A 26,241-nucleotide genomic window follows, 5' to 3' on the forward strand; every position below is an offset into this window, starting at 1 on the left:
TGGGTGAGTACACAGCTCGTACACACCTGTAGGGACTGGAATATCCGGTCCAATATCAAAGTCTAGAATTTTAATTATGGAACAGTGCGCACAGCCAGTCCTTGGACATTGCACATGTCAACAGTAGGACGGCTCAAAAGACTATTGCAGTCATTAACAATAAATGCATAAAAGTGACAGAGAAGTATGCTGATACATTTAAAGGCTTGCAATGTGTATGACTAAGGCCAGATGCTCAACCAATCATTTACCCACCAAAGAATGTGCCATTTGCGCTTTGTGATAAAGTTCACAATGAGCTAGACATAATGGAGAAACTTAAATAATAAAGAAAGTGAAAGAAATAAGGCAATGGGTCAGCAGTGTGGTGACAGTAGTCAAGTTACATAGTGGATGAGTGAGAATATGTCTTGAGCTTAAAGATAAAGCTATAGAAAAGGAACATTATCCAGTGCAGATCATTGAGGAAGTAGTGTCACAGTTATCAAAGCTAAAAATCTTTAGCAGGCTTGCTACAACTTTTGGCTATGAGCAAGTACAATTACATGAAGACTCATCAAAGTTGTACACATTTAATAGTCCTTTTGGCAGATATGCCCTTTGGGATCACTTCAACTGTGAAATTATCCAACACATCACAACACAGGTGCAGCATGACATTGAAGGAGGGGATGTTATAATAGATAATGTCCTGATTTAGGGAGAGAATGAACAGAAACATGACCTAAGATGGAAAAATTCCTGCAGCTAAATACGAACAAGTGCATGTCTAAAGTAATATAACCCAGATACATTGAACACACTCACATCAAAAGGATTAAAACAAAGTGGAAGCAATCAAATACATGAGAAAACCAAGCAACAAGAAGACCTGCAACAGTATGTGTTACATGGTGAAATATTTAGGTATGTTCCTGCCTAACTTGTCAGATGTCACAAAACTGCAAAAAAATCTTCATGAAAAAGACATCAAATGGCATTTGACTGAAGAACATGAGATGGGAACTTTCAAAAGATGCACTGCTTAGTGATGCAAACTCTAGTGCTGAATTACTAAAACATGACCAAACCAGTGAAGATTATCATTGATGTTTCCAGTTCAAGAAGGCCAACCAATAGCTTATGCTTCATAAGCATTTATACCAACTCAAAACAGGGATACCCAAAATAGAGAAAGAGCTCACAGCTGTAGTAGATGAATGCAAAAAGTTCTACTATTATGTCTATACAAGGCGGAGAGTGATCATAAGCTTCTGGAGACAATTATCAAAAAGCCACTTCATTAAACCTTACCTAATCTACAGTTTATGGGGGAGAAATTGGTCCTCATCACGCCCGATTTTTGGATGAAAAATAGGAGCTGGGGGGGAGGACCAGTTTCTGGGTACAATCTCCCGCACCTGGTTCCCCAACCCTAGAAGTGTGCCGGTCACCAAAATAGCAGCCAGCGACTTCTGAATGCCCGGGACCCCTGCCTAAAACAGGCATTGGGCCCCTTGAACTGCTAATCAGGGGCCTAACACCTGTTTTAGGACTCTGCTGCCAAATTCAACAGAAACTGGGATCACCTTACATCGCGAATGCTCCACTCAGCTTTTCCGGGTCTATTCTTAAAGGGACCACCGGAGGTGACAGAAGAACAGGTAAATTTCTTAGTTTTCACTTACCTCAATACCAGTGCTTCTCCTGGCTCCACAGCAATACTGCAGGCTGCTGAGGGCCCAAGCTTCCCCTCCTCCCATTCCTCCTCCTTTCAGGACTTACCTGCTGTCTGGCTCAGTGTCTGAGCCGGCCGGTTTTGTAAAGACCCCGACTAGTGAACTGTGTCAGAACTCACAAAAGGTCAGCGACCAGAAACGTTAACTTTGTTTCTCTCTACCTGACCTGCTGAGTACTTCCAGAATGTTGTGCTTTTATTTCAGATTGCCAGCATCCGCAGTATCTTGCTTTTGCTTTAGTGATACAGGTATGTACTTTGAATATGAAATACTGTGTTGATATTTTCCAGGCAGTTATTTTTGAAATCTGTATTTGGAATGCTGCTCTGTAACACGCAAAAAAACATCCAGTTGTTAAGGAAGTGTAATTGGCTCACTCTGGTGATGTCAGCCAAGGAGCTCCCCATGGAGTGCACTCACTATCCAGTACTGGTATTGATGTTTTTCGCCTGTTTCCAGGCTGGATGGGAGCCTTCTTTTTTTTAATTAAGTCTGCTGAAAAACTTGCCAGAAACTGATATAAAAAAAAACCTCTCAAGTATTGTTTAATTTGGAGCTGAAGCACAAATCATGTTTTTTTTAAAGTTTAATTGGCTGCTGCTGTGGAAAGACTAAAAACCCCAATTCCTTCCTCCTTGTCAGCAAGTGCAAAAATGGGTGCAAGTCCGTGCACATATGGCTTGACTGGCTGCCATGAACAACAAGCCTATTTTCTCTCTGAGGGCAGCAGGGCCTAAAAATAAATATACGGAAAAGGTGCAAATACAACAATAATTTGGTGGTTGTTTTATATTTTGTGAATTGGAAAGCTGGGCAAAAATGCTGAAGGTGGAAAGTAGAAAGCCTGAGTAGTGGCTTAGACCCCCAAAGATCAGAAAGTTTAGCAAGATTTGCAGCCCCTTACAAAGGGGCTGAGGGGGCTGCAGAAATACTGGCTCAGAATTTGCTGGAGTGGAGCATCTCACGCCATGCCCTGTTAGAGTTTCATCCTCACCCTTCAGGTTGAACATTTTTGTGCCTCAAATTGCTGGAAATGCGAGATCAGTGGGGCATCTGAGACCGTGGTGAACAATGGGACCAAAGGATAGAGAAAGAAACAGAGGAACGACGGAGAAAGAAAGAGAATGAAATAGAGTCTAATTAGGCACAGAAGGAGAAATAAAGAAAGGGAAAAAAAGATTGGATTGAGAGGAAAAAAAGCCAGAAAGGAAAAATAAGAATAAAAAAAAAATGTATAATTAAAAATTTAAAAACCTCCAAGAACAATTTACCACCGGCAGGAATGAGGCTCCACAGTTTCAATTGTTCCCTTTCTGAGCCAGAGAGGTTGAGTGGCATTGCAGGAACATAAAAGAGTCCTTACGCCGTATGTACCAGCCCTAACTTTCTGCGGCAAGTTTAATTTGTATTTACTGTGCAAATACAGCTATTTGTGAAACTCACAGGGAGGTTGAGGGTGAGCTGCCATTTTCGCGAGGCTAACAGCGGAGTGGTGCAAAATTGTCCAGCGATTTGCAATTCACGGATTATCTCTTCCTCGCCACAAACGAATAATGGTGAGCGTCATTAAACTCGCCATTATTTTAGCAGAAAATTTTGGGCCAATATTTCTGAGGAGTGCCCTAGAAGTTCCCCATGGACCCGCACAATCTGCCGCAGTTTGCAACCTTCTGGGGCAGAGGTGGGCACAAAATCTTCCCCGAGTGGCTTGGGCACTCACCTACTTTGTTTAAATTAAGTGACCTCCCCCTAAGCCCATGAACTTTGGTGGACTTAGCGCCGGAGGTCACTGATGTGCGCATCACTGCATTTATGCCGCAATGTCAGTCTTGTGGGCTTTCGGGTGCATTTCTTTTTCTATAAATAAGCATCCAGTGGATTTTATTTGCACAAAACTATTGAACAACTGTTCTATCTGTCAGGTGGGCAAGTTCCAGATTGTTCCATTTTTTATGGTGTGCACACATGGTCAGTCTCATGGCCTGAATGAGTACAGTGAAATAAAAAGTAATAGACAGGTATTCTATATACTTCAGCACAGAAGGACACTTTGAAACATTCAGTAATAAAATATACACTTGTTTTTCACACAGGCTAATCCATTATCACCTAACGGCTTTTTATGCTTGTGTTATTACTGCTGGAGTTGTTACTAAGCATATGGAAAAGGAATCATTTTCTCTGTAAATATCCTTTTAACATAGCAGTTCTCATTTCTTTATAACAACAACAACTTGTATTTATATCGCACCTTTAACATAGTAAAACGTCCCAAGGCGCTTCACAGGAGTTATAAGGAGAAATTAGGGCAGATAACCAAAAGCTTGGTCAAAGAGGTAGGTTTTAAGGAGTGTCTTAAAGGAGGAAAGAGAGGTAGAGAAGCGGAGAGGTTTAGGAAGGGAATTCCAGGGCTTAGGGCCAAGGCAACTGAAGGCACTGCCACCAATGGTTGAGCGATTAAAATCAGGGATGCTCAAGAGGCCAGATTAAAGGAGTGCAGATATCTTGGGTGAGTTGTGGGGCTGGAGGAGATTACAGAGATAGGAAGGGGCGAGGCCATGGAGGGAATCAAAAATAAAGATGAGAATTTTAAAGTGGTGTTGCTTAACCGGAAGCCAAAGTAGGTCAGCGAGCACAGGGGTGATGGGTGAACGGGACTTGGTGCGAGTTAGGACATGGGCAGCTGAGTTTTGGATGACCTCAAGTTTATGTAGCGTAGAACGTGGGAGGCCAGCCAGGAGTACGTTGGAATAGTCAAGTCTAGTGGTAACAAAGGCATGGATGAGGGTTTCAGCAGCAGATGAGCTGAGGGAAGGGCGGAGTCGGGTGATGTTATGGAGGTGGAAATAGGTGGTCTTAGTTATGGTGCAGATATGTGGTCGGAAGCTCATTTCAGGGTCAAATATGACACCAAGATTGTGAACAGGCTAGGTCAGCCTCAGACAGATGCTAGGGAGAGGGATGGAGTCGGTGGCTAGGGAATGGAGTTTGTGGTGGGGACCGAAGACAATGGCTTCAGTCCTCCCAATATTTTAGCACCTTAAGATGACAGTATTCAGAAATTAAAGTAAAAATATAAATGTTTATCAGTCCTTGCACCAGCACAGTAATTGAACAGTTTAAGAGTATTTTTTCCAATAAATATGAGTTCCCAGAAATAAGATACATATATCATGTAAGATATCATACATAAGAAATGGAAGGATTTTATATCGTGCATTTGTTTTAAACTTCCATTCTTTGAGTAATAGTTGAATTTTGCCCTTAATAAACAGGTGGGGGGAAATTATATGGCCTCACGCCCAGCAGAAACAAGATGGCAGTGCACTGAAAATGGTGGGAAGGACTTACCGCTCCGTTCCTGCCGTTGCTGTGCCAGTCACAATCTTTCCCCAGACCAACCGCTGAGCGGCTGGAGCGCCCGCACGATTCAGGTAGTTGGCCCACTTCAAAAGCAAATCGGGGTCCTGCATCGTGCATGGGACCCTGTTTGCCATTTCGGGAGAGCACTGGGGGAAGCGTACACTGTACGCACTCTGCACAATATCAACTAGTGGCCCAGCCGAAGAAAAGTCAGCAGGTAAGTTTATCTTTATTATGTGGGGCCGGGAGGAGCTGGAGTGCTCCACAAAACCAGCCTGGGCCACTGCAACTCTGCCTCAGCCTCTCCCGAGATTGGCCCCTTTCCCCAAGCGCTCCCTAGCCTGACACGCGAAGTCCGCGCGGGGTCAAAATCTATCCCATGTAAACAGATGAACTAATAAAGTAAGGAACCAGTACTGCACATGCAAAAATCAAGATAGAAACCCCCAACAGCATGATAAATAATGGGGATCAAATGTATAAACTGTTAAAACTATTTTATTATATCTCTAAAATTATAAGATTCTATTAGTGCTTTATAGCTAGATAATAATCATGTTCGGTGAAATAAATGCATTTTATGCGCATTTTTGTTAAGCAAACTCTTGTTAACAAAGCATACCTTGGGAGTTGGAATTTTCTTAACTGGTTTAGTCTTAGATAGACGTTTAAGTGTGCCATAAAATCTTCTTTGATCTTCAGTGAGAACCGTAACTAAAGCTCCTTCTTTTCGTGACTACAACAAAAGCAAAGGGAAATTCAGAAATGCATAAACTAAGACAAAATCTTTACGTATTGCACAACAGATTTCAGCTGTGATTACAGCATTTTAACAAAGCATTGTCTGCCTTATGTGAGACGTGCAATTTATGTTGTATTTTCTTTGATTTATCAGTACTCCCTGTGAGAATATCACTGTCAAAGTAATATAAGCCTGTTTTCAATTACCGAATCGTGTATGACAACCCACCATTCAACCCAATTCCCAACTTCAACATAAATAAACAAACAATGTTGAAAATATGCAGACTAGGTGCCTCAGCTAAATAACACATAAATTTTAATCACTGTAGCTAAGGTTCACATTTGGGCTCAAATGAGGTAAAAGACAATAGGCCTGACTGTATTATCTGATACAGTACTAGCAAATCTTGATTATCTGCATTATTTTGTTTATTTTTTGGATCAGTGCAAAATGACGTCAGCACAGTGGAAATGGCATGTATCACAATAGCTGATACGAGTATTGGGAGGAATCACGGGAGTGATTTTCATCTGATTTGGGAAGGTAGTGGGAAAGTAGTCAAGTGGAATATATTGGCAATCAGTTCTGCCAGATTCCCGCTTGTTTAAGGCCTTGCTTGATTTTCATTAATCAGAAGGGGTTGGGGAAGGGCTCCGTGGCAGTTTCATGCTCTGGGGCTTGCTGGATGCCAAGTCTCAAGCATGTCAGTAAAACCTGGCAGGGGACAAGGCCTTGGTGAGACCTGCAAGCAGGAGAGCATTTAAAAGGCCCATATACTTTCAAGGTTAAGTGCATTAGGTCTTGTAAAGGCTTTTCTTATCGTTTGTTTTTATTTCCAGCTGGTACTTAGGCTTTCAGGAGCATTTGGGCTAGGTGCCGTTATTTAAAAAAAATATTTTACCCTGAGCTTTTATTGGCACCAGAGCTTTTGCCACAAAAAATTCTTCGAGTTGATGTGTTCGGAGGAAAAGGCGACCAACAGGAGGATGCCAGGCCGATCAGGCTGCCTGAGAGATGCTCTGGGCCCTCCTGCCGTCACCCCCACCCACACCCCAACATCTGCAGAGAGAGGCAGGAAACCTCACTGTTGATGGAAGCTCCTCCTCCAAACGACAGTGGTGCCAGCAGACCTCCCGACGACATCACAATGAGATGAGAATGCCTGTCAAACCCTTATGTTGGAAGTTTCTTCAGAAGCATCCTAATTGCTGCATGTCACGCATTACATGGTATTGCATGAGAAGAAGGCATGCCAGGGTGATGAGGAGCTAGCCTTGCTGGTTTGGCAAGATGCCACCAACCATTTCTGCAGGTCCTGATAAACCCAGCTGGGAATGGCTGTGGTAACCTACCTTCTGAGAATGATGACCAGCAGAGGGGAGGATGCCAAGCTTTAGGATCAACTGCAAGGATACCAGTGGCTACCACGCAGTACAAGTTCTCTTTTCCATTGAAGTCGGGCAGGACATAGAGCGGACGGCCAATCCCCAGGGCCCAGTTTACTGTTCAGCGGTGAAAGTAAAAATCTACCCCCAATGTTTTCATTTCTGCTGCTCAAAATTAATTGAATACCTTAGTAACTAATGCCTTAACATCATAAGATGCAGAATTAAGTAGAAAAAAACAAATTGATTAAAAAAAAAAATTGTCCTCTGGACCCCGATATTTACGGGGAGGCGGGGGTGGGGAGGAGGGGTTTGTAGCAGCTGGGAAACGCGGAAATGCAGGTAACGCGGAAGTCCTGCCAAATATCATGATAAGACCTCAAATTTTTTGTCTCCGTTTCCCGGCCGGCAGCCTGCCAGATTGAAAGGCTGGCTGGCTGTCATGGAGGAAGGCCTGCACTGTTGGCCACAACCAGGGAGCGGAGAGGAGGGAAGGAGGGAGGGATTGTGGAGGTCGGAAATCCTTGGGGAGATGGGAAAGGCTGGGACAGAGCGGGGGGAGATCGGAGGCCTTTGGGAGATCAGGGGGCTTGGGGAGATCGGAGGTGGGGGGGAGATCGGAGGTTGGGGAGATTGGCAGCATTGGGGAGATCGTGGGTCAGGGGGGCAGATCAGATCACAGGGGGTGGGGTTGCGGGGGTGAGTGTCGGCCGATTGCGGAGGGAGGGTCTGATCGTGGGGAGGGTAGCAGGTTAGCTGGGATGGTGCAAGGGGGGGAAGCACTCCTGGTCCTCCTGGCCCACAAGCGGTGCTCTAAAAAGCACTTACCTGCTGGATCCGGCCCTTCTTGCCACCCTCCAGTTGGGAAACCCGGCCTGCAGGCATTAAATCTAAAACTCTCGTAAAAGTTGAGACATGCAGCCTCATTAAAATATTTAAATGATGGGACGCCTCTGGAGAGTAGGTTGGACATCCGCTCCCAAACCGCCTCCGTTAAAACCAGTAGTGTTGACGGCGGGTTGAGGTTGGGTTGGGGTCGGGTTTCCGACTTGTGAAATTTTAAACTCTCCCTCCGCCCCTCTCCAGCCTGTCCTGGCGGTGGGGGGCGGGGGTCAAATTCCCCCTTTGGTGTCTGGTTCACATTCAGAAATTTCCAGACAGCTACTCAAAAACAAAACTGTTCTGATCTGAACTTGGTAGGGTGTACTCTTATCAGAAGTAATCCCAAAAGTAAAGTATATTTTTTGAACAGTAGCTTTTTTAAAAAAAAAAGCCTTTTAATGTGAATTAGTTATTAGGTCCATTCCTTTCACGCACACGTCTATTACTGTTTAACTCTAAAGGAATAGATTTGTACAGACAGCTTGCGGCTAGGCCATTAAAACCCTGCTGTTTGCTTGTCAAAGCTTGTTCTTTTGGTCAAAATTTTGTTCTTGGTCCCAGTGTCAACCCTAGTGTCATTTCTAATTGTCTTCATTAATGCCACAGCACGAAACCATTAAATTACTCAATGCCATAATGCAGATTTCTGCCCTTTTGGGTGAATATGTAATTCTAGATTTTGGGGTAGCATAAAGAAAGCTTGAACACTATCTATGAAAGCTAATATTTCATTGCAATCAATTCTATGAAAATTCCCAAGGAAAAGCAATTCAGGAGAACTGAACCCTTCCCTTGGATGTTCCGGAGCGCGACATCACACTGGGTAGGGATAGACGACTAGCCAGATGTGCAGGATGACTTGATGTGAACGGATTCTGCATTATGATCTACTGTATGTACATAAGTTTATAATGGATTGAAAAAATCCTCAGTATAAAGTTGCAGTATGTCATAACTAATAAAACAAAAGATTTAACGTCTGCTATGTAACAGATAAGTTAATTTGCACAGAAGAAATAAGTGAAGAAAATGTCTTAAAGTTATGTATGTACAAAAAAAACTTAGTATAGATTATATAAAAAAAAGTAAAGTTAAATAATAGAAATAGAAGAGCAAATAAAAAAGAGAAATTGGGGAAAAGGGAGGGAAATTGAAGTGTCGAAGTTTTCTTATTTTTACCAGTTGATCTCCCATGGGACCGCATTTGGAGCAAAATTTTAAAATAAAGGTGTCGATTTTAACCAGTGGAAACCAGGCGGGTAGACAGTTAAAATCAAGCAGGTGACTTACTGCTCTTCTGAACAGGTGGCAAAGACACCCCTGAAGTCAGGGGGTCCTTCTATAAATATGGGGATCGGGGTCCAATGACATCATCGAGCCTCGACTGCTCTTTTAACTCTGATCAGCTATGCCTTTCCCACCACCTAAACTCAAGTCAGAAGAGGGTCGGAGCAAAACACCAGAATTTAGAACCATGGAAACACCAGCAACATTGTATGGAGAGGGCAGCTGTCACCGTGGTCAGCTCCACCAATCAGAATAACCACTCCAGGCTAGCAGAAGAAAGCAAGCCTGTCCAGTGCTGAGGAGGCTGCATACGAGATTGTTGGAGGTGTCGAGGACCTGGAAGTGGGCGATGGAGAGACGGGCACACTAGAGGAAGCTGGTGACATAATAGAGTTTCATCCATCTCGGAATGCAATGGCATATGATGTTCATAGAGAATCGCATTGTATCATCTACTCAAAAGGATGTGCCTGCTACATCAATATCAGATGTCTAAATCATGCCTTTACTCTCCCACAGGACCATTGAGCGCCCCCTTCCCCACAATCCAGGACAAAGAGTCGGACAACTCCTCAGAGGAACCTGAAGCCTCTAAGGGAGCAGCGTCACTAGAACTCAGCACCAGCGCAGCAATGCTCACCTCGGTGGGGTCCGCGCAAGTTAGAGTAGTGTTGCCACCTGGTCTATCACAGCGCAAAAGTGAACATCAGCAGATGGTGGAGACAGTGACAGCAGTGGAGAGTCCTCGGTGGAGGTCGCAGGACTCTCCTAGCTCTGCTGAGCTGCATGCAGACGCTGTGCCTCTGGGGCCATCCAGAAAAAGAGCGTCTCGGGAAATACAGGAACAAGTGCCGGAGTCTCTGGAAGGGTTTGCCTCCAGGGTTAGTGCAAGTGTGGAGAGAATGAAGGAGTTCATCTCTAACATCAGCACTGCCATGGTGGAGGCAATGGCGCATGAATGCACCTCCATGGACAGAATGGCAACCACCATGGATAGGGTGGCTACCTTAGTGGAAAGGATGGCTACCGCCACGGAGGAAATAAGTTGCCAGTGTCAGGAAAACAGGGTGACTGTTCAAAATAGAATGTCATCTCTGGAGGAGCGATGGGCAGCTATTGAGCAGAGAGACCAGAGCATCATGGATGTCCTTGTGATGAGGACTGCCAGTGCAGAGATGGTCCTCATGGCCCCCCTGAAGTGCAGCAAGGTGCTCTGCCAGCACTGAGGTGCGGCTGACCCATGAGAGGGATGTTGTTGGCAGGACAGAAGGAAGTGTGGGCTCCTCTCAAAGCGCTCACACGACCATGCCACTGCAGAACCCTCGGTCAGTGACCCACTTGGCGGAGACAACTGAGATGGCCGTTTCAGTCCCTGCACTGCCGTAGGAAGAGCAGACTGTTGAAGAGCCCTCCCAGGCTCCCAAACCCAGAGGATGCCCGCCAAAGGCGTCTAAGCAGGCGCAGCATCCTAGTCAGCAAGGTGCCTCTACACGGAGAGGTTTAAGTTAATTAAGGAGAGCCAACACAGATTTGTAAAAGGAAGATTGTGTTTGACTAATCTAATTGAATTTATTGATGAAGTAACAGAGGATTGATAAAGAGAACGCAATGGATGTTGTCTACATGGATTTTCGGAAGGCGTTTGACAAAGCACCACATAGAAGGCTGGTTAACAAAATTGAGGCTCTTGGAATAGATGGGTCAGTGCCAGCTTGGATAAGGAATTGGCTTAAGGACAGAAAACAGCAAGTTGTGGTAAATGGCTGTTTTTCAGACTGGAGGCTGGTAGACCGAGGTGTTCCTCAAGGGTCAGTGCTGTGGCCACTGCTGTTTTTGATATATATAAATGACCTGGATATTGGAATACAAAGTAGAATTTCTAAATTTGCCGATGACACCAAACTTCGGGGTGTGGCAAACAGTGAGGATGATACCAATCGACTGCAACAGGACATAGAAAGGTTAGCAGAATGGGCAGACAAGTGTCAGATGGAATTTAATGCAGAGAAGTGTGAGGTGATGCATTTTGACAGAAGGAACAGAGAGAGGCAATATACACTTAATGGCACAGTTTTAAAGAGTGTGCAGGGACAGAGGGACCTGGGAGTTAATGTGCATAGGTCCCTGAAGGTGGCAGGACATATTGAGAGAGTGGTTAACAAAGCAACTGGGATCCTGGGCTTCATATAGAGGTATTGAGTACAAAAGTAGAGAAGTTATGCTGAACCTTTATAAAGCGCTGGTTAGGCCACAACTAGAGTATTGTGTCCAGTTCTGGTCACCACACTTTAGGAAGGATGTGAAGGCCCTTGAGAGGGTGCAGAGGAGATTTACCAGAATGGTTCCGGGGATGGGGGATCTTAGCTACAAGGACAGATTGGAGAAGCTGGATTTGTTTTCATTACAGCAAAGGAGGTTGAGGGGTGATTTGATAGAGGTGTACAAGATTATGACGGGTTTGGATAGGCTAAACGGGGAAAGGCTGTTCCCATTAGCTGACGGTACAGATTTAAGGTTTTGGGCAAGAGATACAGGGGTGATGTGAGGAAGAACTTTTTTACGCAGCGAGTGGTGATGACCTGGAATTCACTTCCGACAGAAGTGGTGGAAACGGAGACAGTCATGTTTTCAAGGGGAGACTGGATAGGCAATTGAGGGAAATAAACTTGCAGGGCTACGGGGATAGAGTGGGGGAATGGAACTGACTGCATTGCTCTACAGAGAGCCGGCACGGACTTGATGGGCCGAATGGCCTCCTTCTGTGCCGTTATGACTCTATGGGCTCGATTTTGCCAGGCCCGAGGAAGCAGGATTGGAGGCGTGTGAGTTGTTAAAATCGCCAAAAATGGCAGGGGGGCCTGATCCCGCCTCCATCCCGCCTCCAAGCAATTTTCCCAAAAGCGTGTTTTCTGACCATCTTTCCATCCTGCCTCCAAAAGGCTGGATAGGCCCTTAAGGCCCTTAACAACCACTTAATAGCCTCTATAATCCCATTTTGAGAGGCCTTTCAGATTTTTAGTCATTCCCCCCATCCCTCACGCTTCCTCTGGAACACGCCAGGTAATGCTGGCGGCCTCACTAGTGGATTGCTTACGAACAGCTGCAGCTCCACCATTAAAAAGGAGTTTTCACCAATGATCATTTTCAGGTGGCAGAACTTTGTTGTTTCAGGTCTGGGGGAACTTTTAGCAGGCATACTCAGTGTTGTGGAAGTTTGGAGCCTGACACCCATCTCCAGTGTGAACTCCTGGGAAACCCCTCTCCCCACCTTGACTAAGCCCTTCCTCAACTGAGGCATATATCAGAAGCATGGCGACCATTTAATTCCCTTCCTCCTGGACATCAGATTTGGATGAAGACCAGCAGTGGCAGCAGCAGAACCATAAGCAACAGCAGCACCAATAGCAGGAACATCAACAGGAACGCCAAGCTGCTAGTTACCCACCTGAAGATGCACAGGCCAGAAGTCACCAGAGCGCGACCATATTGCTGCCTGTGATGCAAGGGACGCACTCATGTTGGTCACATTTGCTTAGCCTGTACAATCAAACACTTTTGCCTCACACCTTCTTACCAGAGCATCGACAATGGACAAGAACCTACGGATCCCTATCACTCTGACCACCATACTGACAATTGCAAGTCGCTCTAAGCCCTCAATGTGGAAGTCCCATTTGTGAAATGACACAGGCCACAACTTCAACAGTTTGCCATTAGAATTTTTTATCACAACAAGCAACTGGTGGCATTTCAAAAATAAACACAACATAACACCCAAGTGACTACCCTTGTGACTACCTGTACATTATCTTCTTCTTACGCGTGCTTCTACGTGGTGCTTCCCCTGTGGCTTCAGCAGATGTGGGGGCCCCTTGCTCACTTTCTTGCTGCTCCTGTCTCGACACCTATGGCAGCCATCCTCTGGGGTTGCAAACCTGTGGGGGCTCGGCAACAGTCTGCTGCTCCTGCGGCTGTGCAGGGGATGAGACGCCTATCTCAGTTGGGTGAGGACTCTGGTGGGGCTCTGACCGAGGGCTTTGCAGTGGCAGGGTCGCGTGAGCACTTGGAGAGGAGCCCCCACTTCCTTGTTGTCTGCCACCAGCATCCCTCTCATGGGTCAGCCCCACTTCAGAGCTAGCAAGTGGCTTGACAGCACCTTCCTGCACTTCAGGGGGGCCACGAGGACCCATTTCTGCACTGGAAGTCCTACTCCAGAGGACTTCCATGAAGGTCTGGTTTCTATGCTCAGTAGCTGACCATCGCTCCTCAAGAGATGCCAGTCTATTCTGAACAATGCCCATGTTTTCTACACTCTGGCAACTTAGCTCCTCCATGGCCGTAGCCATCCTCTCCTCTACTGTAGCCATCCTTTCCACGAAGGTTGCCATCCTTTCCGTGTTGATGCGTGCATGCGCCAACGCCTCCACAAAGGCTCTGCTCATGTTCGCGATGGACTCCTCCATTCGCTCGACACTCGCAGCGACCCTGGAGACAAAACCTGCCAGAGAATCCTACACCTGTTCCTGGAGTTCCAGCACCGCTCTCATTCTGGATGGACCCGGAGGCACAGGGTCGACATGCAGCTGAGCCGAGCTGGCAGAGTCCTGCGCTCTCCGACAAGAACTCTCCACTGCTGTCCCTGTCTCCACCATCTGCTGATGCTCACTTGTGAGCTGTGATACACCAGGTGCCAACACTACTCTATCTCGCGAATGTCCCACCGAGGTGTGAGTGTCAGCACTGGTGCTGGGTGCGCTGAATTCTGCTGACGCTGCGCCCTCAGAGGTTGCAGCTTCCTCTGAGGAGTCCGGAAGCTCAGGCTCTTCCTCCTGGACAGTGGGGATGGCGGCTTTCGATGGTCCTGTGGGGGAGTAAAAGAGTTAGAGATGTGAGGTCAAGGTTACATGAACATTGAATAGTGCAGATGATCATAAGTCAATTTGTTAGAGCATCAGATTCATTATCAGTGACTCATGCAATGTTAATGAGAGAGATGCCAAGCTATTCTGTCACCAGCTTGCTGCTATGCGCCCATCTGTCCGTCACCCACTTGGGAATCCTCCTCGATCCCAGTGATTTCCAGGGCCGCCTTCTTCCAGGCGGTGAGCTGGGCTACTGAGGGTGGCCCTCCTCCTATCATGGCTCTTTACCTCTTATTGTGGGCTCTCTTTTCCTGCAATGAGGGACACAAGTGGAATTTGAGTGGGAATGAAGAAGTATAGATAATCCATAGCATAGATGCTTAGAAGGATACAAAGGACCATCCCTGTTTGTTGAAAGTTGTTGTTGTCATGGCATCACAGTGATAGGGAGTGTGAGGGCTGCATGGTCGAATAGTTAAGTGAATGTGACCTTCGAGAGAGAGGGAATGGGTAAGGGTGCAGGCATGTAAGTGTCAAGTGGCATGTGGAGGAAGAGGTTGGCAAAGCAGAGTGCTGGTGAGCAGAGGCGATGGGGATCAGATTGAGGGTGATGGGAAAGTCATACTCACTTTTCCTGTGCGGAGAAGATCATGAAAACTCTTCCTGTATTGCAGCCAGGTTCTGCGGCTCAGCGAAATGGAGTTGACCTCCTGGGCCACTTGCAGCCACACAGCTTTTGTCTGCTGGGGTGGCTTTTTTCTCCCTGAGGAAGGGAATAGCACCTCCTTATTACATCTGACTCCATGCACCAGAGCTTGGAGGGAGGGCTCATCAAACCGAGGTGCACACTTTTGCTTGATCGTGGACATTGTCGGGAAATCAACACCTTCATACAATTTGCAGAGCCTTTGCAGTCTCCAGAGGAAGCAAGGCTGCTTGCAGGCCTTAAATCCAGCAGCATTGATGATGTCATCGGAGGCGACTTTCTGTATGAAAAGACTCATTGGGCCAGGTGTTCCCACATACAGGAAATCAATTGCCCAATTAGGGGAAAATACTACTTTTTCAACACTTCAACTGGGAGTCGGGGTCCTGACACAATTTCCACCTGACACGCCCTAGCCCGCCCACACTGAAAAAATCCAGCCCTATGACTCTATGACATCTGTTGAAGCCACAGGGGAAGCACCATGTAAAAGCACGCGTAAGAGAAAGATTTAGCACCTACATTCACAAGGGGACTCACTTGGGTGTTTTGTCTTATTTTTCTGACTGTTGTTGGTTTATTATCCTTTTGTCATGTGTAAAAGAAAAATTATGGCAAACAGTGATTGTGAGGCCTATGTGTTCTGGGAAATGGCAAAAACGCATTGAGGGCTCAGGGCGACTTGCTTTCATAATGCTGATGGTGAAAGTGATAGGAAATAAGAGGGTATAGCAGACATGTTGTATGATGTTGGAATAATGTCACCTGCAATTACAGAGCCATGTGGTAGCCACCTATGGTTGAAGAGGCAGCTTATGGTAGTGTGGCATGGCAGTGTTGGTACCCTGCTTGACGGGCAGCAGTGAACTGGAGGGATGCTGCATTGGTCACAACAGGGCATGCAAGGTGCCCCTCGTCCTCCTCCCACTCTTCTTCCCAGGAAGATCTGCACTGAGTCACATGGCTGCTGCTCCTCCGGTTATAAGGACCAGGATGAGAGGACATAAATTTTTCCCATCCCCTTGCTATAGATTTCATTTGAGGCAACAAGCTTGCAAGTGCACAGTCGAAGTGGCCTGAAATTATTCCATTCAGGTCACACTGCAGATGGGTGTCAGCTTGAACAGTCAGAAGGTCAGTAGATGTGCAAAATCTTATCCCATACCTACAACCGCTAAGTTGTTGCATTTGAATGTCTGCCACGTTTCAGGGGTGCTTTTAAACTGCTCCACCAATGTATACAAATCATGTCCAGCAAGTCGTCTCCTTGTAGCTGGCCTGTTTCAGACAAGTCAGGAAGCAGGAGCTAGAACCACGAAAATGGGAAACCACTATCAAAATAGGATTAGCAAGGCAGTTAACAGGTTGTTAACTGCCTTAACTACCTGTCCCAATGGTTCCAGGCGGGTCAGTTTGGGAGCGGCTAAACAGACACTCACGAAAATCAGGTGGAGGTGGGATGTATGCAGGTTGGGTGTCTGAAGTCATTTTTTCCGATTTTTGCTACAGACCCGCCTCCAAACCCACCTCCTCAGGGCTATTAAAATCGAGCCCATGGATTTGTTTGTCTCTAAGATTGAGACCATCCATTCAGCTGCCTCTGCCATTTTCCTCCCTTCCTCCAGCCCACCAAGCCAAACTTTCCCTAAAGTTCCCCCCTGCCCTAGACCTGAACTTACATTTTTCTCTAGTTTCTCTCCTATCTCCCCTCACGCCCTCTCCAAACTCATCCTGTCCATGCCACCTCCTGCTCCCTTGACCCTATTCCAACCAAACTGCTGACCAACCAACTTCCCTTCCTGGCCCCCAAGTTAGCTGATGCTGTTAACGGTTTCCTCTCCTCAGGTATTGTCCCCCTACCCTTCAAACTTGCTGTCATCACCCGCCTCCTCAAAAATCCTATCTTTGACTCCTCTGTCCTTGCAAACTACCGACCCATCTCCAACCTCCCTTTCCTCTCCTAAGTCCTTTAACGTGTTATCTCCTCCCAAATCCGTGGCCATCCTTCCCGCAACTCCATGTTTGAACCCCTCCAATCAGGTTTCCGCCCCTGCCACAGCACTGAAATGATCCTTATCAAAGTCACAAATGACATCCCATGTGTCTGTGACTGTGGTAAACCATTCCTCTCTTCCTTCTCGACCTTTCTGCAACCTTTGACATGGTTGACCACACCAGCCTCCTCCAACGCCTCTCCTTCTTTATCTAGTTGGGTGCGATGGCCCGTGCCTAGTTCTATTCCTATCTATCCAGTCGTAGCCAGAAAATCACCTGCAATGGCTTCTCTTCCTAGACCCACACTGTTACTTCTGGAGTTCCCAAAGGATCTATCCTTTGCCCCCTCCTATTTCTCACCTACATATTGCCCCATGGCAACATCATCCAAAAACAGATCAGGTTCCACATGTAAACATAGAAGATAGGAGCAGGAGTAGGCCATTCGGCCCCTCGAGCCTGCTCCGCCATTCAATGCGATCATGGCTAATCATCCAAGTTCAGTACCCGGTCTCTGCTTTCTCCCCATACCCCTTGATCCCTTTAGCCTTAAGAAATATATCCAACTCCTTCTTGAATATATTTAATGAATTGGCCTCTACTGCCTTCTGTGGTAGAGAATTCCACAGGTTCACCACTCTCTGGGTGAAGAAATTCCTCCTCATTTCTGTCCTAAAAGGCCTACCCCTTATCCTTAGACTGTGACCCCTGGTTCTGGATTCCCTGACCATCGGGAACATCCTCCCTGCATCTAGTCTGTCCAGTCCTGCCAGAAATTTATAAGCTTCAATGAGATCCCCTCTTATTCTTCTAAACTCCAGCGAGTATAAGCCCAATCGACCCAATCTCTCCTCATACGTCATTCCTGCCATCCCAGGTATCAGCCTGGTGAATCTTCGCTGAACTCCTTCCATGGCAAGAATATCCTTCCTCAGATAAGGTGACCAAAACTGCACACAATACTCAAGGTGTGGTCTCACCAAGGCCCTGTACAACTGCAGCAAGACATCCTTGTTCCTGTACTCAAACCCTCTCGCTATGAAGGTCAACATACCATTTGCCTTCTTAACCGCCTGCTGCACCTGCATGCTTACCTTCAGCGACAAGGACACCCAGGTCTCGTTGCGCTTCCCCTTCTCCCAATCTATTGCCATTCAGATAATAATCTGCCTTCCTGTTTTTGACACCAAAGTGGATAACCTCACATTTATCCACGTTATATTGCATCTGCCATGCTTCTGCCCAATCACCCAACCTGTCCAAATCATCCTGTAGTTTCTCGGCATCCTCCTCACAGCACACACGCCCACCCAGCTTTGTGTCGTCTGCAAATTTGGAGATATTACATCTAGTTCCCTTGTCTAGATCATTAATATATATTGGCCCAGAAATTCGGGTCGGGGGCTTCCCGGGGTGCAAGCCCCCGACCTGCACTTATCTTGTGCGCCGGCTGTTGAGCTGTAGGGCCCCGTGGAATTCCAATCTGGGGCCTGGTCCAGCTGCCGGCGCGCAGTGCTTGCGTATCCCAGGGGCGCAGTTAGTTCGATGCGTCCCCTGGGATCATGTGGGCCATGGGGAGCCAATCGGAGCAGGGAATGCTCCATTCATAAGTCTTGACAGGAAGTGCTGTCAGGACTTATAAATACAACGGCCCCAAAATAGCACTAAACCTTCAAATACATTGTTTTTTTAAATCACATTTTTTAAATAAACTATAAATTACATGAAATAACTATTTTAAACAATAATTCAAATTTTTGAAAAAAATAATTTTATATTCTAACAGGGCTAAAAATAAACTTACCTTGCTTTAAAGTATTTAAAAATAATAAACCTGTGGAAAAAATGTTTTAATTTTAATTAATTCACCACTTACCTTGTAAAAAGCAGGGCCTGCTTTTTACATGTCTAAATTCTGGAGACTTACCCTCACGGGAAAACCTGTAAAAAAAAACTAAGTTTGATGCGCACGCGCAGCCTCCCCCGCGCATGCGTTCGACCTCTGAACCCCTTCGTTCAGAGGAACAGAAGTGCCGGCTTCCCGCGCATGCACAGTGCATGCAGAAAACCGGTACTTCCATCGGGCCTACGGGTGAGTACCCCGTGTGTACTCACCCGTGGAGACCCGAATTTCTGGGCCATTGTGAATAGCTGGGGTCCAAGGACCGATCCCTGTGGTACCCCACTAGTCACTGCCTGCCACTCGGAAAAAGACCCGTTTATTCCAACTCTTTGCTTTCTATCTGCCAAGCAGTTCTCTATCCAAGTCAAGACCTTGCCCCCAATCCCATGTGCCTTAACTTTACACGCTAATCTCTTATGTGGGACCTTATCGAAGGCCTTCTGAAAGTCCAAATACACCACATCCACTGGTTCTCCCTTATCTATTTTACTAGTTACAGCCTCAAAACATTCCAGTAGATTAGTCAAGCACGATTTACCTTTTGTAAATCCATGTTGACTTTGTCCGATCCTGTCACTGTTTTCCAAGTGCTCTGCTATTACATCTTTTATAATGGACTCTAGCATTTTCCCCACTACCGGTGTCAGGCTTACCGGTCTGTAATTCCCCGTTTTCTCTCTACCACCTTTTTTGAATACGCTGACAACATCCAGCTCTACTTCACCACCACCCTCCACTGTCTCTGATTTGGAATGCTGTTTGTCCGACATGAGCAGAAATTTCCTCCAATTAAGTATTGGGAAGACCGAAACCATTGTTTTTGGTCCCCGCCACAAATTCCGTTCCCTAGCCACTGACTCCATTCCTGTCCCTGGCCACTGTCTGAGGCTGAACCAGACTGTTCACAACCTTGGTGTCCTATTTGACCCTGAGCTGAGCTTCCGACCCCATATCCGCTCCATCATCAAGACCGCCTACTTCCACCTCTGTAATATTGCCCGTCTCTGCCCCTGCCTCAGTTCATCTGCTGCTGAAACCCTCATCCATGCCTTTGTTACCTCTAGACTCAACTATTCCAACCCTCTCCTGGCTGGCCTCTCACCTTGCACCCTCTGTAAACTTGAGTTCATCCAAAACTCTGCCGCCCATATCCCAACTTACACCAAGAGCCGTTCACCTATCCCCCCTTTGCTCGCTGACCTACATTGGCTCCGGTCCGACAGCGCCTTGATTTAAAAATTCTCATCCTTGTTTTCAAATCCCTCCATGGCCTCACCCCCCCTCCTTATCTCTGTAACCTCCTCCAAACCTCCGTGATCCCTGCGTTCCTCCAATTCTGGCCTCTTGCACATTCCCGATTTTCTAGCTGCCACACTGTTGGCTGTGCCTTCAGCTACCTGGGCCCTAAGTTCTGGAATTCCCTCCCTGTAGTGATCAATAACATGTCATTCTGTGGTGGACACTAGGTAGAGCAGTAGAGCTGTATATAGCTGTATGTATAAGACTACACTACCCAGCTATATATTATATTAAGACTACATTACCCATGAGGCTAGGCTACCCACAAGGCAGCAGTCAAGATGGAAGCCTCTACAAGATGCTGTACAAGTCCACATGTGCTCAATAAAAGTGTCTAGCAAAAGCTAGCTGTGTTCATAATAAGAATGTCTAGTTAGTAATGAACATAACACTCCCTAAACCTCTCTGCCTCTCTACTTCTCTCTCCTCCTTTAAGGCACTCCTTAAAACCTACCTCTTTGACCAAGCCTTTGTTCACATGTCCTAATATTTTCTATGTGGTTCAGTGTCAAATTTTGTTTGATAATCGCTCCTATGATGTACCTTGGGAGGTTTTGCTATGTTAAAGGCGTTATATAAAGGCAAGTTGTTGTTGTTGTTGAGTAATATCCGTTAACAACCACATGGGTCGAAGCACTGACCCCTGCAGCATTCCACTCACCACTTCCCCAGTCTGACATTATTTTTCATGTGATCTCTCTGGTTCCTAGTATTTAACCAGCTTCTTCTCTGGTTCCATATTCTAGACTGGATTCCTGTGGCTTTTAAATTAATTAGAAGTCTTTGATGTGAAACTTTGTCAAAAGCTTTCTGAAAGTTCAAATAATTATAGATAGTTCCACTCTCTACTTTATCTGTAGCATCCTCAGAGAAGTCAAGAAGTTTTGTCAGGCAAATCTTTCCTTTTCAAATCCATGGTTACTGTTTCCAATTAAGGACTGAAAATCCAGTACATCATAAAAAACATTTTACCCTTGTACTGAGATGCTGAAATAGTCGCTTTCAAAAAACAGCTACTCCTCCATAAACACTTACCTATTCACAGTTGTCCTGTATACAAATATGGGTTACTTATCATTACAAATAGAATCAAGCAGCTTAAAGAGATATTGGGCCAGAATTTACTGCAAAAATAACAGTGAGGCTAATGGCACTTATGCGCAAATAGGACAGCAACTTCAGGCGAGCGCAGATGCGCAACTAAACGCAAAAATCCAGACGTTGCTGTGCAAGATGCGCCGCTCGATGCGCTGCACGAAACGAGCATCTCGCTGTCTGACTCACCATTCAAATATATTGAATAGTGTGAAGTTCCTGTACTTGCATGGTAGATACAGATTAAACTCACCACAGAAAGTTAGGGCTTGTCCACTTGAGTCTAAGTACCCTTTTTAATGGTGTGTGATGTAAGAAAAAGGAGTCTTACCATCAAGTAACTTTAAAGTAAGCTTTAAGTAACTTATAAACACACTATATACAAGAGAGGTCTTTACCATGCCTCTGGTAGAAGCCTCTTACAATACTGAACAGACCAGTATTTATACCAGTCCAACAGGAAGTGACATGACAGGAAGTGAGGTATGTACACAGTTCATAGTTCATAGTTCACAGTTCACAGGAAGTGATGACATAACTTCCCGGAAGTTATTATTATTATCACATTCTTCCCTCCTGCAGGATTAGGAGGCTGTGGTCTACCTTTTGGTCCGCAGCCGCCGAACAAGGAAGAGTCGCACCCGTTTGGATTCCCGTCGTAGAGGGTCGCTGGTCCGCTTACATGCGGTTGGCCATTGGTCAGAGTCTGTGTGGCCTGGATTGCCCTGTGAAGGGTTGGGGAGATCATGGCTTCGAGTACGAGCCCCAATAGGTTCAAAGTCGGACTGCCTCTGTTCAGAGGGAGGTGCAGAGCTGGTCTGTGGTGGATCAGTACTTTCATGCGTGGTACTGGGAGGGTCGCAACCTTGAGTACGGGGTTCTACCGGCCCCAAGCTAGTTGGTGTCCGATCAGGATCCTGGAGAGGGGTACCCGATAGGTCCCAAGAGTTTCCTGGAGAAATGCCATCACCCGATGTCCCACTAGGTCCTGGTGGGCAGGGAGCCAGATCCCGTAATGATACGGTAGATTCTCGGCCATCGGAATATCGTATGTTTGCATAGGTGGGGTTGGCATCAGTTAGTTCGACCTCGTCTACGAGAGGGTCATTTTTAGACGTCCGAACGTATCTTCGGAGTAATACAGGTCCAGGAGTAGTTAGCCATGACGGGAGTGATGTCCCATGAGATGAGCGACGCTGGAATCCAAAGAACCGCTCATGAGGTGTAGTATTTGTGGCTGTAGAAAGCAGGGACCGTATAGAGTGCAATGCATCCGGAAGCACTGTTTCCCATTGCTGGTCTGGTAGGCCCCGAGATCTTAAAGCGAGACGTACGGAATTCCAGATGATACCGTTATACCTCTCTACCTGCCCATTTCCGATGGGATGGTATGGTGTTGTTTTGCTTGTAGCAATTCCCCGTTCTGAGAGGTAGTCCTTGAGTTCCCTTGACATAAAGGATGGACCCCGATCTGAGTGAATATAAGCCGGCATGCCACAGAGAGAAAATACCTGCTCAAGGCAGCAGATTACTGTGGACGCCAGCATATTGGAGCAGGGGAAGGCAAACGGAAAACGTGAATATTCGTCGATCATGGTGAGCAAATATGTGTTCCGAGTTGAAGAGGGCACTGGGCCCTTAAAATCGATGCTAAGTCGTTGCATCGGTTGGGTTGCATGTATGAGTATACCATCTGAGGGGCGGAAGAACTGAGGTTTTAATTCCGCACAAAGCCGGCATTCTGAGCATATTTTCTTTACATCTCCAGTGGAAAAAGGGAGATTCCGTGATCGTACGAAATGTAGCATGCGCGTAACGCCAGGATGACATAATCCATTGTGGACATCCATGAGAGTAGAGGATGACATAGTGGAGCAGAATGCCCGTGTGAGGGTGTCCGGGGCCACATTCTCCTTGCCAGGCCGATAGAGAATGGTATAGCCAAAAGAGGCCAGTTCCATCCTCCAAAGTTGTATTTTATTATTCTTAATTTTGGTTCGTTTCCGATTATCGAGCATGAAGGCGACTGATCGTTGGTCCGTGATCAATGTAAAGTGCTGGCGAGCTAGAAAATGGTTCCACTTCCGTACTGCCTCTATGATGGCTGTGGCTTCTTTCTCAACTGGAGGATAATGTAGCTCGGCACCTTGTAAGGTCCTGGACATAAATGCTACAGGACGACCTTCCTGATTCAGAGTAGCCGAGATCGCCACCTCCGAGGCATCACATTCAACCACGAAAGGGAGATTCTCATCGATGGAGTGAAGAGCCGCTTTCTCCAACTGTTTTTTGAGAAGGTTAAAGGCTGCAACAGCCGCTGTTCCCAGTGGAAATGATCTAGCATGCAGCAAGGGTTGGATTTTGTCCGAAAAATGAGGAATCCATTTAGCGTAGTATGCAAACAGACCGAGAGCCCAACGTAAAGAAGCCGGATTCTTAGGTGACGGGAGCTCTTGGAGCGGGCGAAGTCTTTCTGGGTCTGGCTTAATGATACCATTGCCTACGCAGTAGCCAAGGATGTTGATGGTCGGTTGCGACTCAACAGATTTGGATTCATTCAGGGTCAAATTACGGCGATGGAGGGCATCCCGAAATTTTTGGAGGTTGGCGTCGTGTTCCTGTTGATCGTGACCTGCAATGGTAATGTTATCAAGATAGGGAAAAGTGTCCCTTAGATTTTCCTGCTTAACCAGGCCATCCATTGCCCGTTGGAAGACAGCCACTCCATTAGTAACCCCGAATGGGAGGCGACGAAATTGGTACAGCCGTCCATTAGCCTCAAAGGTCGTGTACTGCTTATCTGAGACCTTCAAGGGTACCTGATGATAGGCACTTTTTAAATCGTAAGTTGAGAACACTTTGTATTCGGCCAGTTTATTAACCATATCATCAATGCGTGGCAATGGGTAGGCGTCCAAGTCGGTATATTGATTGATGGTTTGCGAATAATCGATGCATAGTCGCTGTTTGTGAGGTTTTAGAGGGTTCTTGACAATGACGACTTGAGCCCGCCAGGGCGACGAACATGGTTCGATGATATCCTCTGCTAGAAGTCGAGAGATCTCAGCCGCAATAAAAGATTGGTCTTCCTGATTAAAGCGCCGCGATTTCGTTATTATTGGTTTGCATTGAGGCGGAATACTGGCAAATAATGAGGGTTCATCAAGTGAAGCTGCTGACAATGCACAAAACGGTAATTTAGACGGTATATTAGAAATAGTAAGTCCGGGTTTGTATCCACCAAACTCAATGGTGAGTTTCTTATGCTGTTTTTGGAAGTCCAGCCCTAAGAGGAGATCACTACATAAGTCCTTGACCACCGAAAGTCGGGTGGAGGGATACATACGACCATGAAGTGTCATATCAACAACACAAAAGCCGGAGATTCTGGTATTAAGTGATGACTGAGCCATCGCAATTGCCTGGTCCGATGGGAAGACATGTAGTTTCAATTTCGCAACAATCTGTTCCTTAATGAAACTATCAGTACTTCCTGAGTCAATTAAGGCATCTAAGGTATGCCCTTTAATTGAAATTTTTGTGGCTGCATGAGACAGGTTCTGTGGGCAAGCAGTTGTAATTGGTGTCGTTGCACAGAGAGTGGCTAAAACTCTCGGTGTGCTTCTTCGGGAGAGAGCTCGAGAGGAAGCTTGATAGGTCCTAGCTGGAGCATCTTGATAGGCCCTAATTGAGGCAGTTCGGTAGGCCTTAGCTGGATTGGCCCTCGTAGAGGCCCTTGATAGGCAAACTTTAGCAAAGTGTCCTTTTTTCTTGCAATAACTGCAGATTACATTGCGAGCAGGGCAGGTTTTCCTAGGGTGAAAAGCATCTCCACAAAAGAAGCACTCCTTCCTAGATTGCCAAGAGGCTGCTAAAGTGGGGTCATCCTCCTCTTCTTCATCAGAATTATCAGAATTAGATTCCCCCATGATAGGGTTCACCTGAGACCGCTTGAATTGTCTGGTTGCAGCTACAGCAGCAGATCGAGATCTGGGCAGCTGATAGAGGTCTGCATTTCTCTTTGCCAAATCCAGAGAACAAGCTAGGTCAAAAGCTTTTTGTAGCTCAAGTGTTTTACTTTCTAGTAGACGCTGGCGTATAAATGGAGAGGCAATCCCGCAGATGAAAGCATCATGAATCATTTCATTGCGGGACAGCTCAGCTGAGGCTGCCTGAAAGTTACAATCTATGCTGAGCCTGCGAAGTTCTTGCAGGAATTCGTCAATTGATTCCCCTGGCCCTTGTTGGGCTGTGGCCAGTAGATGTCTAGCATAGACCTCATTTGGGGTCTTGGCATACAGTTTCTTAAGTGCCCGAATCACCTCATCATAATTATCCCATTCATCAACATATTCGAACACTTTTGGGGTCACATAATTGATAAGTATCCTCAATCTAGCAGGAGCATCCGCTTCACATTCATCCAGAAAATTCTCAAAAGTACGGTACCAATGCTTCCATACCCTGCCAGCTGCTGGTGTATTCGGGTCCAAGTCCAGACGAATAGGTCTAAGGATTCTCTCCATGATGGGTGGTTCCCTGGATCCTTAACTCCGAGTTTGTCCGAAGGTCTAGTATTTGTGAGTGTAAATACTAAGTTACTTAAATTGATGTAAGAAAAAGGAGTCTTACCATCAAGTAACTTTAAAGTAAGCTTTAAGTAACTTATAAACACACTATATACAAGAGAGGTCTTTACCATGCCTCTGGTAGAAGCCTCTTACAATACTGAACAGACCAGTATTTATACCAGTCCAACAGGAAGTGACATATGACAGGAAGTGAGGTATGTACACAGTTCATAGTTCATAGTTTACAGTTCACAGGAAGTGATGACATAACTTCCCGGAAGTTATTATTATTATCACAGTGTGGTAAGTCTTAATTACTGCCAAACAACCTCTCTGGCACTGAAAATTAACTTTTTCAAGTGTGGAGTCTTATTCCTTCAGCGATTAATTGTTGTTGGGGATTTTAAATTCTTGTTTTTACTTTTTCTTT

General features: G+C 46.1%; 1 protein-coding gene across 1 annotated transcript in view; it reads right to left on the bottom strand.

Annotated features, from left to right (window-relative positions):
• LOC147123409 (sodium channel protein type 9 subunit alpha-like) overlaps positions 1–26,241 on the bottom strand; it is a gene marked incomplete at its 5' end in the record, with an annotated part of 190,436 nt that overhangs the window by 34,566 nt on the left and 129,629 nt on the right. Inside the window, 1 exon segment of the mRNA XM_085965975.1 lies at positions 5,704–5,813. Within this exon segment, the coding sequence (XP_085822101.1) occupies positions 5,704–5,813 (110 nt within the window).

This window comes from Somniosus microcephalus, chromosome 2, assembly GCF_052327205.1.
Source record: "Somniosus microcephalus isolate GS21.2 chromosome 2, FLI_Smic_1.0, whole genome shotgun sequence".
Classification (NCBI taxonomy): domain Eukaryota; kingdom Metazoa; phylum Chordata; class Chondrichthyes; order Squaliformes; family Somniosidae; genus Somniosus; species Somniosus microcephalus.